The 19,243-nt window shown below is 40.5% G+C and overlaps 1 protein-coding gene, 1 non-coding gene and 1 pseudogene across 5 annotated transcripts in view; 2 read left to right on the top strand and 1 right to left on the bottom strand.

Moving 5' to 3' along the window:
• The first annotated feature begins 7,382 nt into the window (after positions 1-7,382).
• CFAP300 (cilia and flagella associated protein 300) overlaps positions 7,383-19,243 on the top strand; it is a 36,496-nt gene continuing 24,635 nt past the window's right edge. For 3 of the 4 annotated variants that reach the window (XM_005579442.5, XM_074015112.1, XM_074015113.1), the window contains exons 1-3: positions 7,383-7,528; positions 7,763-7,844; positions 19,139-19,214. In XM_005579442.5, the coding sequence (XP_005579499.2) occupies positions 7,419-7,528; positions 7,763-7,844; positions 19,139-19,214 (268 nt within the window). In that variant the 5' untranslated portion in view covers positions 7,383-7,418. The remainder of the gene's footprint in view (positions 7,529-7,762; positions 7,845-19,138; positions 19,215-19,243) is intronic. The other variant, XM_065528918.2, reaches the window with a different exon arrangement.
• Positions 16,884-16,974, top strand: LOC123568973 (small nucleolar RNA U13; annotated as a pseudogene).
• On the bottom strand, positions 18,252-18,355 carry LOC123568965 (small nucleolar RNA U13). Its single transcript, XR_006692513.2, has one exon. It is a non-coding gene; the product is annotated as a small nucleolar RNA U13 (small nucleolar RNA).

Below are 19,243 nucleotides of genomic sequence, written 5' to 3' on the forward strand. Positions count from 1 at the left end.
CTCCACACTGCTTTAAATGTGTCCCAGAGATTCTGGTATGTTATGTCTTTGTTCTCACTGGTTTCAAAGAACATCTTTATTTCTGCCTTCATTTCGTTATGTACCCAGTAGTCATTCAGGAGCAGGTTATTCAGTTTCCATGTAGTTGAGCGGTTTTGATTGAGTTTCTTAATCCTGAGTTCTAGTTTGAATGCACTGTGGTCTGAGAGACAGTTTGTTGTGATTTCTGTTCTTTTACATTTGCTGAGGAGTGCTTTACTTCCAACTATGTGGTCAATTTTGGAATAAGTGCAATGTGGTGCTCGGCTCACTATCCTAAAGATATATGCACCCAATACAGGAGCACTCAGATTCATAAAGCAAGTTCTGAGAGACCTAAAAAGAGACTTAGACTCCCACACAATAATTGGAGACTTTAACACCCCGCTGTCAATATTAGACAGATCAACGAGACAGACGGGTAAAAAGGATATCCAGAACTTGAACTCAGCTCTGCACCAAGCAGACCTAATAGACATCTACAGAACTCTCCACCCCAAATCAACAGAATATACATTCTTCTCAGCACCATATCACACTAATTCCAAAATCAACCACATAATTGGAAGTAAAACACTCCTCAGCAAATGTATAAGAATGGACAAATGCTTGCTAAAGAATAATAAGCCCCAAATATGTGCCTTTTAGAAGAAAAAGTTAAAGGATGGAAGGACATATCACGAAAATATTAACCAAAAAAGGCTATAGTAACTATATTACTATATTACAGGTAGATTTTCAAGCACAACAGTTACAATAGACAAAGAGGGGTATTTCATATTGATAAAAGGTTTATTGTGATAGAAAGAAATGACTAACATATTGATTGATTGATTGATTGATTGATTGATGGAGACACATCCCTAAGCTGGAGTGTAGTGGTGTGATTGCAACTCGGTGCAGCCTTGACTTCCTGGGCTCCAAGCAATTCTCCCACCTCAGCCTCCAGAATAGCTAGGACTACAGGTATGCACCACCATGCCCAGCTAATTTTTTATGTTTTGTAGAGACAGGGTTTCACCATGTTACCTAGGGTGGTCTGCAACTTCTGAGCTCAAGCGATCCTCTTACCTCAGCCTCGAAAAGAGCTGGGATTACAGGTGTAAGCCTCACACCTGGCCTATTTATAAATTTTTGTAAACAAAAAGGTGAAGTACACAAATCCACAACAACCACTACAGATTTTAAACTTCCTCTCTCAGTAACTGTTAAGAAAAGCAAACTTAGTATCTGTGAAAATATAAAATATTTGAACAGAACAATTACCATATATGTGACACCAAATTTAACTACAGAATATATATCCTTTTCAAGTGTACATAGACTAGTCATCAAAAAAAGCATATGCAAAACCATAAGTCTCAATAAATTTGAAAGAACTGAAATCATACAGAGTATGTTTTATGTTTTCTGACCACAGTAGAATTAAACTAGAAATAAGTAACAAAATGAAAAATAGAAATATCTAAATACTTAAGATTAAACGTATTTTAAATAACTCATCAAATAAGAAACTCTATTGGAAATTAGAAAATATTTTGAACTGAATGATGAAGAAAATATGTCATGTCAGAACATGTAGGATGTAACTAAAATAGTGTAAGCTATTTATTTATATCTTTTTTTTTTTTTTTTTTTTTTTGAGACAGGGTCTCACTCTGGTTGCCCAGGCTGGAGTGCAGTGGCAAGATCATGACTCACTGCAGCCTTGACTTCCCATGCTCAAGCAATCCTCCTACCTCAGCCTCCCCAGTAGCTGGGACTATAGGTGCGCACCAGCACACCCGGCTACTTTCTCGAAATTTTAGTAGAGTCGGGAACTCACCATTTTACACAGGCTGGTCTCCAACTCCTGGGCTTAAGAGATCCACCTGCCTTGGCCTCCCAAAGTGCTGACATTACAGGTGTATGCCACCTCGCTCAGCCTATTTACATCTTTTAAAGCATATATCATTTAAAATGTCAACTTGGCCAGGCATGGTGGCTCACACCTGTAATCCCAGCACTTTGGGAGGCCGAGGCGGGGTGGATCACCTGAGGTCAGGAGTTTGAGACCAGCCTGACCAACATGGTGAAATTTCATCACTACTAAAAATACAAAAATTTGCCAGGCGTGGTGGCACACTCCTGTAATCCCAGGTACTTGGGAGGCTGAGGCAGAGGAGGCGCTTGAACTCAGGAGGCGAAGGTTGCAGTGAGCTGAGATCACACCACTGCATGCCAGCCTGGGCAATAGCGTGAGACTGCCTCAAAAAAAAAAAAAAAAAAGTCAAAAATCAATGATCCCAGCTTAGAAATTAATGACCTAGAAAAAGGTCAGCAGATTAAACTCAACAGAAGAAGAAAACAATAAAGATAAGAACTGAAATCAACTAAGTAGAAAGCAAACATGCAATATAGAAATTCAACAAAGCCAGAGTTGGTTGGTTGTCAAGAATAACATCAAGGCCACAGCCGGGCGCAGTGGCTCATGTCTGTTATCCCAGCACTTTGGGAGGTCAAGGTTGGTGGATCACCCGGGGCCAGGAGTTCGAGACCAGCCTGACCAACATGGTGAAACCCTGTGTCTACTAAAGATACAAAAATTAGCCGGCGTGGTGGTGCATGCCTGTAATCCCAGCTACTCAGCAGGCTGAGGCACGAGAATTGCTTGAACCCAGGAGGTGGAGGTTGTGGTGAGCCAAGGTTGCCCCATTGCACTCTAGCCTGGGCAACCAGAGTGAAACTCCGTCTGGAAAAAAAAAAAAAAAAGAATAACATCAATAAACCACTGGGAAGGCTGGTCAAGAAAAAAATAAAATATATAAATCATCAATAGTAAAACTAAAAAATAGCACCATTATAGATTCCACAAACATTTAAAAGATAAGTTTTTAAATGTAAGAAATAATATTATGCCAATAAAATTGAAAATCTAAATGAGGTGTTCAAATTCCTTAAAAACTATAACAGTCATAGATGGAGTTTTCTTTTTGGCATAATTTTAAAAAGCATTTGAGAAATACATATTACCAATATTATAGAAAGTTTAGGCTGGGCACAGTGGTTCACGCCTGTAATCCCAGCACTTTGGGAGGCTGAGGCAGGTGGATCACTTGAGGTCAGGAGTTCAAGACCAGCCTGACCAACATGGAGAAACCCAGTCTCTACTAAAAATACAAAAATCAGCCAGGCATGGTGACGCATGCCTATAATCCCAGCTACTCAGGAGGCTGAGGTAGGAGAATCGCTTAAACTCAGGAAGCGGAGGTTGCAGTGAGCCAAAATTGCACCACGGCACTCCAGCCTGGGCAACAGAGCGAGACTTCATCTCAAAAAAAAAAAAAGTTTAGCAACAAAAAATTAGACAAAACTTTTCAATTCATTTTAGGAGGTCAGAAAAACATTAATAGTAAAGCTTAACAAGCATATAACAGGTAAGGAAAATCACAAACCAATATCTCTCATGAACATAGAATCAGACATCTTAAACATGGTATTATCACATTTATCACATTTAATAATGTGCTTTATAAAAAGAAAAATATAACAAAGTGGGGCTTATTCTATAAATGCAAAGTTGGCTTAACAGTAACAAAACAAATTAGTTTACTACATTAACAGAATAAAGAAGAAAAAATATATGGTCAATTTGGTAAATATGAAAAAAAATTAATGCTTTTACACAATTTTTTAAATCTCAAAAAAAACTGAAGGAAATTTTCGCAATTTGGTAACAGGTATCAGCTAAAACACTTACAGTTTTTACCCTATGTAATGGCTAAAAAATTTTTTTTAATCAAAAAATAAACATAAACATAAACACAAAAATAAATAACCCAAAACCGAACATTTTTTGCTATGATGTTGTAAACAAAGCAAGAATGTCCTCTACTACCACTTCTTTTTTAACATTATCCTGGACATCATAGCCAGTGCACTAAAGTAATTGGGGGCAGCTGGGTGGGCGGCACAAATATTAAACAAAATAAAGTAAAGCTCTTCTTATAACCAGATACCACAATTATGTATATAGAAACTCCAAAAAAAATCTAACAATACGTGAGACATAAAAAGATAATTTAGCAAGGTCTCTGGATACAAGATCAATATACAAAATAAATTGTGTAACTAATACAACAAACAGGAAGAAAATAAGCTCTTTAAAGTATCACTTATAACAGCACCAAAAAAATGCAATTTTGTTTGTTTGTTTGTTTGTTTTTGAGACAGTCTCACCTCGTCACCCAGACTAGAGTGCAGTGGTGTGATCTCAGCTCACTGGAACCTCCACCTCTGGGTTCAAGTGATTCTCATGCCTCAGCCTAGTATCTGGGATTACGGGTGTGTGCCACCACACCCAGCTAATGTTTTTGTATTTCCAGTAGAGACAGGGTTTCACCATGTTGCCCAGGCTGGTCTTGATTCCTGGCCTCAAGTGATCTGCCTGCCTCAGCCTCCCAATGTGCTGGGATTACAGACATCGGCTACCACTTCTGGCCTAACATAGGGTTTTTCAACCTTGGTACTATCAACATTTTGAGCCAGATCAGTCTTTGTTGTGGGGGCCTATACTGTACATTGCAGGATGTTTAGCGGGATAGTTGATCTCTACCCACCAGATGCCAACAGCACTCCTCACCTCAGTTGGGACAACTAAAAATATCTCGACATTGTCAAATTTTCCCTAGGGAAGCAAAATTAACCGTGGCTGAGAATCATTGATCTAATGAAAGATATCAATACTCTTCCACTCAATACCTTAAAACATAGTTGACAGAAATTAAAGATCTAAATAAATAGATATTTATTATAGTTTGGAAGACAATATTGTTACAAGATTAATTCTCCCTAAATTCATCTAGATAGTCAATGTAATTCCAATTAAAATCCCATCAGCTGGGCTAGGCATGGTGGCTCACGCCTGTAATCCCAGCACTTTGGGAGGCCGAGGCAGGCGGATCACTTAAGGTCAGGAGTTTGAGACCAGCCTGGCAAATGTGGTGAAACCCCATCTCTACTAAAAATACAAAAATTAGCCAGGCATGGTAGTGGGCTCCTGTAATCCCAGCTACTTGGGAGGCTAAGGCAGTAGAATTGCTTGAACCTGGGAGGCGGAGGTTGCCATGAGCCGAGATCATGCCATTCCACTCCAGCCTGGGCGACAAGAGTGAAATTCCATCTCAAAAAAAAAAAAAAAATTCCCATCAGGTTTCTTTAATGGAAAATGATAAACCCAGTCTAAAATTTATACAGAAACGAATAGGCAACAGCCTATGCAATCTTGAAGAAAAAGAATAACAAAGTCACACAACTTATACCATCAGATATTATGTCTTTATATAATCCTACAGTAATTAACACAATGTGGCATTTGTGTAAGGACAGTCCAATAAACTGAACAGAAAGAACAGAAACAGTCACTTGATTTTTTTTTTAAGTGCCACAGCAATTCACTGGATTAGAAATGGTCTTACCAATATATAGAACTCGGTCTACTGGAAAACCACAGGGAAAGAACTAATCTTCAGCTTTAAAAAATTATTTTGAGATGGATCATGGACATAAATGTGAGACTACCTTCATGACTTCGTTTAGGCAGAAATCAAACCTGACACATAAAAAAGAAAATCAATAAATTCAACTTCATTAAAATTAAGCATTTCTGAGCATCAAAGCTACAGGCAAGCTACAAACAAAGAGAATGTTCGTAATATGTATATCTGGCAATGGGCTCATATCCATATTAAATAAAAACTTCCTAAACATTAGTAAGAAAAAGACTGACAACCTTCTTCCTCCTAATGGATAAAACAAATGGGCATTTCCCTAAAGAAGATATCCAAATGACCCACCATATTACAAAGTTGCTCGGCAACATTAACTATCAAGGAAATGCAAACTGAAATCACAATAAAAAATTAACACAACCTCCCTAGAATGGCTAAAATTTTAAAAGACTGGCAATACTATGTGTTGGCAAGGATGTTGAACAATGGGAAATCTCATTCATTGCTGGTTGGGATGTCAATTGATATTTAGAAAACTTTTTGACAGTATGTAGTGAAACTAGACATACTGACACCATGTAACTGAGCAATTCCAACCCTGGATGTATTTCCAACAGAAATGGTGCATCAGTCCATCCAAAGGCATACACAAGAATGTTCATAGCTGCTTTCATCATAACCTCAAAGAGGAAACAGCCCAAAAGGATAAACTGTAGTATAGGCAAGTTACAGAACACTAAACACCAATGAAAAGGAATAATACTCTCTCTCTCTCTCCCTGTTTCTCTTTTTTGTCCTTGTTCCCTGTCTCTTCTTCTGCTAATGCTGCTAAAAAAATAATCAAGGTCAGTTGGTAAGGGCTAGGGGAAAAGGAAAGAAAGTAACGAGATGGAAAAGTACTATCCCCCCCATTCTGAAGTCCAAATGCATTGTTATGAGGCAAAAATAAAAACTATAGAAACAGGTCGGGCGCGGTGGGTCAAGCCTGTAATCCCAACACCTTGGGAGGCTGAGGCGGGCGGATCACTCCAGGTCAGGAGTTCGAGACCAGCCTGGCCAACATGGGGAACCCTGTCTCTACTAAAAATACAAAAACTTCGCTTGTAATCCTAGGTACTCTCGGGAGGCTGAAGCTGGAGAATCACTTGAATCCTGTAGGCAGAGGTTGCAGTGAGCCGAGATCGCGCCACTGCACTCCAGCCTGAGCAACAGAGCAAGACTCCATCTCAAAAAAAAAAAAAAAAGTAGAAACGAAGGCAATTCTCAATAGAAAATAAGAAAAGTGTGTTTTCTATTAAACAGCATGCTGTACCAGAACACAAGTGGTCTAAAAAACAAAAATAAATAAACAGCATGTTGTAATGTACTGTGTATGGAAACTTTTTTTTTTTTTTTTTGGCCTTTAAATGTACATTTTAAGGAAAAAAAAAAAAAAACCCGCAGATGGTAAAACAGAATAGTTTCCTAAGTAGTCACATAGACATTTGTCTTCCAAAATAGATAAACCTAATTCAGAATAATGTTTTCTTCGGAAACGTTTGAGTCATCAAACGTAGATAACTATAAATCTGAGGTTATAGCTCTTGAGACTAGGACATTAACCCATGCTGTGTAATTATTATTAAAAGTCAACGTCAACAAGTATCGATTGGCAATTTGTCTCCATCCCCGACCCCTAGTTTCCCTAACCGCCAAGCCCGGGGTGGGGGAGTGGAGTGGCACAAGCTCCCGGGAAAGACAGGCTGACCTACCTCCCTGCACCCACTGCGGCAAGGCCGGGACCCCTGGGTCCCTAGAGACGCGTGGCCCCGCCCCCGCAGCGTCGCTTCGACCCGACGGCCGCCGCGTCTCCATGGAAACGGCCCAGGCATCCAAGCAGCCGAGAGCACGATGGCTACTGGGGAGCTCGGGGACGTGGGCGGCTACTACTTCAGGTTCTTGCCTCAGAAAACCTTCCAGTCTCTGAACTCTAAGGAGATCACTAGCCGGCTCCGCCAGTGGTGAGGAACCGAGGCGCAGGGAGAGAAGAGGCCCTTCGTCTTCGCGGCTATGGAGGCGCGGGCCGGGCATCGAAGGGACCCGCGCGGGTCGGCGCCATTCTGAGCGAACCCCGAGGCTTCCTGAGTGAACCCCGAACCACCCGGGCAGGCGGATGCTGTGGGTGGGATCGGTTATCGGTGCGCTCTGAGAGGGTGCCAGCCCCCAGATGATTTATTTTTCCTTCTCTGCCCCAGGTCCATGCTGGGCAGAATCAAGGCGCAGGCGTTCGGCTTTGACCAGACCTTTCAGGCTTATCGGAAGGATGATTTCGTTATGGTTAGTATGGGGGTCGGAGAGTTCCTTGGGTCTCTGCCGATTTTTAAACTTCCCCCCAACGTTGGCATGGATTCTTGTGAGCACACCATTCCTTAATGTGGTCGTTTTCTTGGCGTTTGGGAGTAATAAAAGGTGCACATGATTTTTTTAAAGGAACTTTTACGTTTCGAATCACCCATCATAAATTTGTTTGTCATTTAGTTCATTCTTTCTCTACTTTCAGCATCTTGTATCTTGCCTCAGGGAAGTTTGCACTTCTGGAAGATCGCCTGCTCTCTAGAAGATTAGCTTCTCCCTTTTCTAATTTTTGTTTCATTTTATTTCGTTTTATTTTATTTTATTTTATTTACTTATTTTTTTAAACAGGGTCTTTCTCTGTCAACCAGGCTGAATGAAGTGCAGTAGCACCATCTCAGCTCATTGCAGCCTCGACCTCCGGGGCTCAAGTGATCCTCCCACCTCAGCCTCCTGAGTAGCTGGGACTACAGGTGCAGGCCACCTCGTCAAGCTAATTTAAAAGAAAGAAAGAAAAACAAAACAAAACAAATTTTTTGAGGCAGAGCCTCACTAGGTTGCCCAGGCTAGTCTTGAATCCCCGGGCTCAAGCAATTCGCTCACCCCGGCCTCCCAAAGTGCTGCGATCCACCCCCAGCCTCTCTTTTTAAATAGGCACACCTCATTTAAAAAAAATTAAATATTATCACACAGCTTTATCACCGCTTTATTTACTAGCTCCAAATTACTTTTGAGTTTTTTCTCAACATCACACCCACTCTGAGAACTGGGCTTCAGGCTCTACCAGCAGTTCCAAATGAGAATTCCCCCAAAAAAGTTCGAAGCCGTAGCACAGTGATTTGAATAAGTCTTTTGACTGCTAGAGGTGACTACTTTGAGAGAGGTAAAACTCACTTGAAAGTTTAAGTTTTCGTGTGTTTGTTAAAATTTAGTCCATTATTTTCAATCCTGTTTCGTTTTGTTTTGTTTTTTTCTCTCCTCAATCAAATGGAAAATGCTGTTATGGTTTATGAAATTATCTTCATTCTCTGCCATTCATGTTCTTCACGAATTGACTGTAGTTTATAGTTTGGCATAATAAGCACTCCCTGAGGGCCTGTCATGTGCTAGGAATTCCTTCCAGTGCTAGGGATAAGAGGAGGAACAAGACAAGCGCCCAGCTGTCAAAGATTGCACAGGCCTTGGCAAGACTACAATAAATTTTTTTTTTAAATCTGATTATTTCATATAGTGATAAGGGCAGTAAAGAGGAGGAAATGGAGAAAGGAGAACATTAGGTAGGATTGTGTCATAGTTCTGGAGGCTAGAAGTCTTAAATCAAGGTGTTGGCAGGGCCATCATTCCTCTGAAACCTGTAGGGGAGAATCCATCCTTGCCGCTTCCTGGCTTCTGGCGGTTGCCACCCACCCTTGACATCCTTTAGCTTGCAGCTGCAGCACTTTCTTCTCTGCCTGTCAGTCCCATAGCCTTTCCCTTCATGTGTCTGCAACTCTTTTCTTCTTATAGAGACACCAATCATATTGAATTAAGGGCCCAGCATAACCTAATCTTAATTAATTACATCAGCAACAACCCTAATTCCAACTAAGGTCACTTTCTGATATTTCAGGAAGGATGTAAATTTTGGGGGACACTATCAACCCATAACAGAGAGTAAATTGGTTAAATGTCTATCTCCCTTTCCCTAAGATAGTGTGATAGTGCCATTATATTAGAATGCTACTGATAATGACATTAATAACATTTCTCAAATACTCATGGTTAGATTATTATGTAGCTTTTTATATTTTTTATTTATACCAGTACTAGCTGTCTATAATTTTTTTTAAAGATCAGGATTTGAGGTCACTGAATTTTAGAATACTGTAAAAATTTTAATATAATTCATTTATTCAATAAATATTTGTTGAATATTTACTGTGTCCCTCTAGAGGGTATTAAAAAGATGAAGAGAACTGATCCCAGCTTACAAGGCATGTATAGTTTGGGGAGCTAGAAATATTAAGAAAAAAAAAAGTCTGAGGCAGGGCATGGTGGCTCACAACTGTAATCCCAGCACTTTGGGAGGCTGAGGCAGGAGGATCACTTGAGCCCAGGAGTTTGAGACCAGCCTGGGCAACAGAGTGAGACCCTGTGGCTATTTTTTAAAAAAATTTTAATTAGTTGGGTGTGGTGGCACACACCTGTAGTTCTAGCTACTTGAGGGCTGAGGTGGGAGGATTGCTTGAGCTGTGATCGCTCCACTGCACCCTAGCCTGGGTGACAAAGACCCTGTCTCAAAAAAAGAAAATTCTGTATTACTTTACAAAGTATTATTCTATAGCAGTAGTGACTCCAGTGTGTGCTGATTCAGCTTTCAGCACCTTTTATATTACATTTATCATTAATCTTTACAATAATCTGCTAAGTTTGGTGGTGTTCTGACTCCCATTTTATAGCTTAAAATTCAGAAAGGTAAGTAATTTATGCAAAAACATTCAGCAAAGGGCAGAACCCAGGCATTTTGACTCTAGATACCATGCTGTTTCTACTACAAAAACTCATTACTGAACAGAGGGTATTGTTTAAACTAGAATTCCAGATTTTGAATTTTCCCTTTCAATTTAAAATTATGTTCCAAAAGTGTATTTGTGAGATGATAAATGGATGGGAGGAAACATTTATCTGGCAAACATTTGTTTAGTTCCTAGGTCTATATAGATGCATAGACATAATTAAAGCAAGGGAAATAACCAAAACTGCATTGCAGAGAGAGAAGAGATATAATACATAGCAGAGGCATAAGGTACTTTGGTGGCACAAAAGAGAAAGTGATCATTTTTTACTGAGGTGGTCAGAAGAGCATTTAACAAGACAAGACTGTTAAGGTGGGGCCTGAAAGATGAGTAGGAATTCATCGGGTCGATGAATTGGCAAGGATAATATTTGAGAGATGGGTGGGATAATATTTTAGAAGACCTTTTGTGCCATGCAAAGAAATTTGGACTAAGAAGGAAAAGGTTTTAAGAAAGACTTTAAATTTTAAAATATTGAGATCACCTTGCCAAAAGTGTGGAGAGTGAGTTGTTAGGACTGAGTTAGGAAGTAGTGACACCAAATTGGAAACTGTTGTCCTCTAGACAGTTACATGATGATGTCGAGTACCAGTGTGGCCCAGATTTAGGAGAAAGGCTTAAGGAATGGTAAGATATTGAGAGTAAAGGAGAGGGGCACATGTAGGATGACTCCCAAGTTTCTGGCTTGGTTGACTCGAGTGGCTGATGATGCCATTAAATGTGTAGAAAACACAGAATTACAAGGAAAATGAGTTCAGTTTTAGGCATGCTGAATTTGAGGTACATACAAGTGGCAGTATTCCAGATAGTTGAATATAACATTTAACTTTGGATTTCAAGAGAGCTCTGGGCTCAGTATATAGTGTTGACATCTTCACGATGGGACTAGGGATGATAAGGAGAATTTTCCACATAAACAACTGTAAGGAAGCGCCTTAATTTACAGAGCTTTCCTGGAAGCCTGCACAACACTTCTGCTTACATCTCATGACCAGAACTTAGGCGTGTGACCAGAATTTAGGCCTCCCACATCCCAGGAAGGCTGGAAATGCAGACTAAGCTGAGCATATTGCTGTCCCAAATAAAAATGGGATTCCTTAAGGAAGAAAGAATTGATATTGGATTAGAAACCATCAGTCTGCCAGATAGATGATATATTCAAATATATACTTAAATAATTTAGAAATATTGTCTGTCCAGTATGCATTCTGGATGTAAAATTAAATTAATAAAAAATTGAGAATAGAGAAACTTATCTTTTTCTACTTTCAGATTTCTATTTATTATTTGTTTATTTTTAATAGAGACAGGGTCTCACTATGTTGCCCAGGCTGGTCTCAAACTCCCAGGCTCAAGCAATTCTCCTGCCTCAGCCTCCCAAAGTACTGGGATTACAGGTGTGAGTTATCACACCCAGCCCACTTTCACATTTTATGAAACAAGTTTATTTAACGTTTTCACATGCATTTTGACATCAATGTCTTTGCTACTACTGTAACTAGTTTAGGAATCATATTTTTCCAAAGCACAATCAGCTTTCCTAAAGTTGAGATACAGAAAATCTCTTCTAATGCCTTGCTGGAAATTCCATTCCAGAAATGCAATTTGCATGTATTAGGACATTTTTTAAAAATTCACTTATTAGAAATATAATCGTAATCTCAATAATGTACCTTGCATTGCCTTATTCGAGGGTCCGTTGTATAGACTCATTTCCTTTGGTTCTAGGTCAATTCACTGCAAGCCAGTTGACCTGCTGCTCCATTTATAATGACATCTAACATGTAACTGTTAAGTTAATAACCTCCAGGAGTAATTACTAAATCCAAATTAAATTTTCTTTTTTTTAAGAGATTCAGAAGGCCTAAAATGCATTCAAAACCAATATTAATTGAGGTTAATTCCAGTTTATGTATGTGTCTTTTTCAAAACGTACCAGTATATAAATTAAAATACTTGCATAAATATTCTTTTATTTGAAAGCCTGAAAAGTCATAAGGCAACTTGCTTTTTGTCTAGAAATAACTTTGGGGAAAATTTATCTTTTTATAATTAAGCATATATGATACCTATTTGAAAAAAAAATGTGTTTACCTTCAATTCTTCAACACTAGAATGTAAATTCCATAAGAACAGGAACTGTGTCTTGCTTGGCATAATGTAGACATTTGTAAATAATCCTCAGCTCACATCTCTTCTCTGTTCTCTTTCTTGTTAAATAGCATTTATTAAATGGTTTTTCATGAAGAGAAATCCCAGGAGTCATCTTCAATTCTTCCTTCTTCATTTGTTTCTTCCTCCTAAATAACATTAAATTCATCTACTTCTCTTCCTCCCCACTTGGTATCTCCTTGACTGATGGGAACATCAGCTCTTCCATAATTACAACAGTAACCTTCCTCCTAACCAGTCTTTTTCCAGCCCTTCAATTCATTCTCCACACTGCATACAGAATGAACTTTAAAGAAAAATAGATGATTCTGATAACTGTTTCCTCTGCTTAAAAACCTTCTGTCTGGCCAGGCGCAGTGGCAAGCCTGTAATCCCAGCACTTGGGGAACCCAAGGCGGGTGGATCACCTGAGGTCAGGAGTTTGAGACCAGCCTGACCAACATGGTAAAACCCCGTCTCTACTAAAAAATACAAAAATTAGCTGGGCATGGGTGGCGGGTGTCTATAATCACAGCTACTCAGGAGGCTGAGGCAGGAGAATAGCTTGAACCTGGGAGGCGGAGGTTGCAGTGAGCTGAGATCACGCCATTGCCCTCCCGCCTGGGCGATAGAGTGAAACTCCTTCTCAAAAAAAAAAAATAATAATTAATTAATTAAAAAATAAAATATAAAAAAAGGGCTGGGCATGGTGGCTCTCACGCCTGTAATCCCAGCACTTTGGGAGGCTGAGGCGGGCAGATCACCTGAGGTCGGGAGTTCAAGACCCGCCTGACAAACATGGAGAAACCCCATCTCTACTAAAAATACAAAATTAGCTGGGTGTGGTGGCGGGCGCCTGTTAATCCCAGCTACTTGGGAAGCTGAGGCAGGAGAATCACTTGAACCCAGGAGGCAGAGGCTGCGGTGAGCAGAGATCATGCCATTGCACTCCAGCCTGGGCAACAGGAGTGAAACTCCGTCCAAAAAAAAAAAAAAAACCTTCAGTGTGGCTGGTGCTGTGGCTTATGCCTGTAATCCCAGCTTTTTGGGAAGCCAAGGCAAGAGGATCACTTGAAGCCAGGAGTTTGAGACCAGCTTCGGCAACAAAGTGAGACCCTGTCTGTATTACGAAATTATAAAAGAAAAAAGAAAAAGAACTTCAGTGTTTTCCCACTGCCCTTAGATCAAAATACTGATCAAGATCTAGATCAATTTTAGATCAAGATTAAAATTCTTCACTTGACTGCAAGGTCAATTTAACTCCCCAGCCTTATCTGACCATTGCGCCTTCTGGGTCACACCAAACCTCTTCACTTTCCTTGAATGGAATATACCATCCTTTCTCACCTTACAGCTTTCAAACTTGCCATTTTCTCTCCATTAAAAAATAGTAATTCCAGTGGCATACTGGAACCAGTTTAGGAGAGCCTGATTGCTAGACTTTCAGGAATCTTTGTTGGTTGGTTGTTATACTGTTGGCAACTTGAAATCCACCATGGAAACAGGCAAACACTACAATCAGGGCTTTTTGGGGGAGGAAGGGTGGCCAGTTGTTAAATATTTGCCAGTATACCCCATTGCCCAGCTAACTCTTACTCAACTTTCTGATCTAAACCGAAATGTTCTTTCTTTATTAACATTTCTTCCCAATACCATTAGATTATGTCTGCCCATTTTGTACTTTGATAGCACCTGCACTTTTTTGTAGTATACATGTCATGTAACTATCTCCTCTCTTACTATCTGCCTGCCCATGAGGGCAAGCACTGTCCATTGGATTTTAGTATTAGGAAGTCAAGAGTACTGTTCATTAAGTGATAGGAGCAGGAGCCAGATAGAGAGGAATGAGAAGTAGATAAGAGAAGTGAGGTCAGGCTTGGTGGCTCACGCCTGTAATCCCAGCACTTTGGGAGCCTGAGATGGCTGGATCGCCTGAGGTCAGGAGTTCGAGACCGGCCTGGCCAACGTGGCAAAATGCCGTCTCTACTAAAAATACAAAAATTAGCTGGGTGTGTTGGTGCACTTCTGTAGTCCTAGTTACTTGGGAGGCTGAGGCAGGAGAATCTATTGAACCCAGGAGGTGGAGGCTGCAGTGAGCTGAGATCGTACCATTGCACTCCAGCCTGGACAGAGCAAGACTTGGTCTCAAAAAAAAAAAAAAAAAAAGTGAGAGAGTTTAGATTCCTCTCTCAAGAAGGTATTTAAGAAAAGTGAGTGATCACTTGAAGGGAATGTTGAAAAAATTAAAATATTTATTGCAACAATTTTAACAACAAAGAATAATTCATAGAAAAAGTCAGTCTTATCCCAATCTACTGCTACTCCCTACCCTCTTGACCCTCCTCTTACCACGAGTCTGTAACCACCACTTCTGAAGTTTGATATTCTTTTATTTTTTTGAGACGGAGTCTCGCTCTGTCACCCAGGCTGGAGTGCAGTGGTACGATCTCAGCTCACTGCAACCTCCGCCTCCCGGGTTCAAGCAATTCTCCTGCCTTTGCCACCTGAGTAGCTGGGATTACAGGCATGTGCCACCAAGCCCAGCTAATTTTTGTATTTTTAGTACAGACAGGGTTTCACCATTTTGGTCAGGCTGGTCTTGAACTCCTGACCTCGTGATCCACCTGCCTCGGCATCCCAAAGTGCTGGGATTACAGGTGTAAGCCACTGCACTCGGCCTGTGATACATATTCTTACATACTTTTCTTTATGCTCATATAAATGTACAGAGGTTTTATTTTGTTTTATCACATGCATTACTTTTTTTTTTTTTGAGATGGGGTCTCACTCTGTCACCCAGGCTGGAGTGCAATGGTGCGATCTCAGCTCACTGCAACCTCCACTACGCTGGGCTTTAGCCCAGCCTCCCGAGTAGCTGGGCCACAGGTGCACACCACTGTGCCCAGCTAATTTTTTGTATTTTTAGTAGAGATGGGCTTTCACCACGTTGCTCAGGCTGGTCTCGAACTCCTGAGCTCAAGTGATCTGCCTCAGCCTCCCAAAGTGCTGGTACCATAGGCGTGAGGCACCACACCTGAACATATACATTACTCTTAAACTACCCTTTTTTTTTTTTTGTGAGACGGAGTCTTGCTGTGTCGCTCAGGCTGGAGTGCAGTGGCACTATCTTGGCTCACTGCAAGCTCCGCCTCTCGAGTTCACGCCATTCTCCTGCCTCAGCCTCCAGAGTAGCTGGGACTACAGGTGCCCACCACCACGCCTGGCTAATTTTTTGTATTTTTAGTAGAGACAGGGTTTCACCGCGTTAGCGAGGATGGTCTTGATCTCCCGACTTCGTGATCCGCCCACCTAGGTTTCCCAAAGTGCTAGGATTACAGGCGTGAGCCACCGCACCCAGCCCTAAACTACGTTTTTTTAACTGAAAGTATTTATGGTTTTTCCTCAAAATCAATACATGGTCTGTTCAGGGGATGGTTATTGAGTAAGTGCTATATGTTAGGCCCTGTTCTAAGTCCCGGGATATAGCAGTGAATAAGAAAAACAGGACTCCTGCTTTTAGGGAGTTTACATTCTATTCTAATACTTTCTTTCCAATAGCTGCATTCTGTCTGATATTGATGGACTATATTTTATTCAACTGTTTTTCTACTGATAGATATTGAAATTGTTTCCAAGTTTTGACACTACAAACAATACTATATTAAAACAAAAAACTCCTTATACCTCAATCTTATCCACTGGTGATTTCAGAACCCAAAAGTAGAGTTTGTTGGATGAGGTATGCATGTTTTTGTTGTTCAAGATAATAGCAAATTACTTTCCCAATGGGTTATAAAGATTCACACTTCTGCCAGCAGCTTGTGGAAGTGCATGTCTTCTGGTGCTGTCACCAAAAGTTACCAGTCTTTTTAAATCTTAGCAATGTAATGGATAAAAGTGGTATCTTCTGGATTTTATTTTCATTTCTTTCACTGCTCTTGAAATTGAGCATCTTTTCCTAAAGTTTATTGGCTATTTGTGGGGTTTTTTTGTTTGTTTTTTGGTTTTTGGTTTTTTGGTTGGTTTGTTTGTTTTTTTAGATAGTCTCACTCTGCTACCCAGGCTGGAGTGCGGTGACACAGTCTCAGCTCATGACAACCTCCACCTCCCAGGTTCAAGTAATTCTCATGCCTTAGCCTCCGGGTAGCTGGAATTACAGGAGTGTGCCACCATGCCTAGCTAATTTTTGTATTTTTTCAGTACAGACGAGGTTTCGCCATGTTAGCCAGGCTGATCTTGAACTCCTGGCCTCAAGATCCACCCACCTTGGCCTCCCAAAGTCCTGGGATTACAGGCCTAAGCCACTGCACCTGGCCCTATTTTTATTTTTTATATGCCTATTTTTATCCTGTGGTGACATGTGCCACCCTCAAACCTTGTGATGACATTGGCATATTACCCTTCTAACATGAAAAAAGAAAAAAAATTAGAAAATAAAAAAGAGCTAGGCTGCGTGCGGTGGCTCACGCCTGTAATCCCAGCACTTTGGGAGGCCAAGGCAGTCAGATCACCTGAGGTCAGGAGTTCGAGACCAGCCTGGCCAACATGGTAAACCCTGTGTCTGCTAAAAATACAAAAAATTAGCCGGGCATGGTGACACACATCTGTAATCCCAGATACTCAGGAGGCTGAGACAGAAAAATCGCTTGAACCTGAGAGGCAGAGGTTGCAGTGAGCCGACATCATGCTACGGCACTCCAGCCTGGGCAACAAGAGTGAAATTCCATCTCAAAAAAAAAAAAAAAATCTTTAGTTCCAAGCACCAGCAGCTGACTCAAGCTGAAAAGGCAGAAGAAAATTTAGGTTTGTCAGTTTTTCTTACATTTAGGGCTTTTTTTTAACCACTAGGATGTCAGTTTCTCCGTTTTAACATACGTGTTGCAAATATTTTCTCTCAGTCTATTATTTTTCTTTTATTTATTGCTCTTCACAGACATTATGTTTTCTGGGTGTCCAACACCTTGTGAACAACCATGCAATTTGGGGGTAACTTTGGGAAATGCAAGTGAAACCTCCCAAAATGCAAGGAACTCCCTTGCATCCAGATCATAAGTGTGGGACCTAGGTTTACAAACAGACTCATCAGTGCAAGACTGGAATTTTGAAGCGAGCAACTTAAGGAAGGAGGCACACACAGAATTCATTTCATTGGCAAAGGCAGTGGCAGAGACCACTTTCAGGTCAGACAGACCTGGCACAGCAATGGCCTAGGTTAGAAGGGAGTGATAGTGATGTCTATGACCATACCACCCTGAATGTTGGAAGCTAAGCAGGATTGGGCCTGGGTAGTACTTGATGTTCATGGCCATACCACCCTGAGTGTACCTGATATTGAAAGCTAAGTAGGGTTGGGCCTGGTTAGTACTTGAGTAGGAGAAAAAGGGGTGGTGGTGCCTTCCTCTAGTGCTTGATGGGGCTATCACTTCTTGGCCTTTTGGCTAAGATCAACTGTAGTGCTTGATGGGGCTGCAGCAGGGGTGACAGTTTCCTCATGAGGGTGGTTCTGCATATGATTTTGCATCGTTCCTGGGTCCAGCCATCAACCTGATGCCCTCCACCTCTGGAACATTTTGTGGACTCCCTGAGATGCTTCCAATAAATTTTCTTCTGCCTTTTCAGCTTCAATCAGCTGCTGGTGCTTAGAACTAAAGCTCTTTTTTATTTTATTTATTTTTTTATTTTTTCATGTCAGACTAACAATATGCTGACATCATAACAAGGTTCGAGGGTGGCACATCTCACACATACCTGCGAACACCTAGTCATCATACTCATAAACTACAAAAGGATCTGGAACTAAAATTCTTTCCTGCTTTGTTGTCTTTTGTCATACAGAAAACGTTTCATTTTTTTTTTTTTTTTTTTTTTTTTTTGAGACTGAGTCTGGCTCTGTCGCCCAGGCTGGAGTACAGTGGCCGGATCTCAGCTCACTGCAAGCTCCGCCTCCCGGGTTTACGCCATTCTCCTGCCTCAGCCTCCCGAGTAGCTGGGACTACAGGCGCCGCCACCTCGCCCGGCTAGTTTTTTGTATTTTTTAGTAGAGACGGGGTTTCACCATGTTCACCAGGATGGTCTCGATCTCCTGACCTCGTGATCCACCCGTCTCGGCCTCCCAAAGTGCTGGGATTACAGGCTTGAGCCACCGCGCCCGGCCTGTTTCATTTTTAGGAAGTTAGATTTTTCACTTTTTTAAATGCCTCTTGGAAAGAATTAAATTGACAGTTACTTTTGGATTTAGATCTAGTATATGAGTTGTTACTAAGGCAATTCAGTAAGCAAGATTGAAGGAAAACAAAGTTTTCAAATATTATATAACCTCCTAATGTTTATTGTATATCATTATTACCTAAATCAAGTTCCAAAGACATCTGTACTTGGACACACAATGTTCATACTGTTCCAACTTGTATGTAATAAAACTTCATTTATTTATAAACTATTACTCAAGACATTTTACCAATTTAAAATTGTCCTTTCCATTTGAATTAAACAAGATTATAGTTATTTTATGTTAATTTTTACTATCATTTATAATAAAATATCTAACTTATTCCCCTCAAATTTGTATTTTAGGCTTTTTTCAAAGACCCAAATGTTATTCCCAATTTGAAGTTACTTTCAGATTCTTCTGGACAATGGATTACATTAGGTAAATAAAATTTTCATCTTTTCAAATAC

Source organism: Macaca fascicularis, chromosome 14 (genome assembly GCF_037993035.2).
Source record: "Macaca fascicularis isolate 582-1 chromosome 14, T2T-MFA8v1.1".
NCBI lineage: Eukaryota > Metazoa > Chordata > Mammalia > Primates > Cercopithecidae > Macaca > Macaca fascicularis.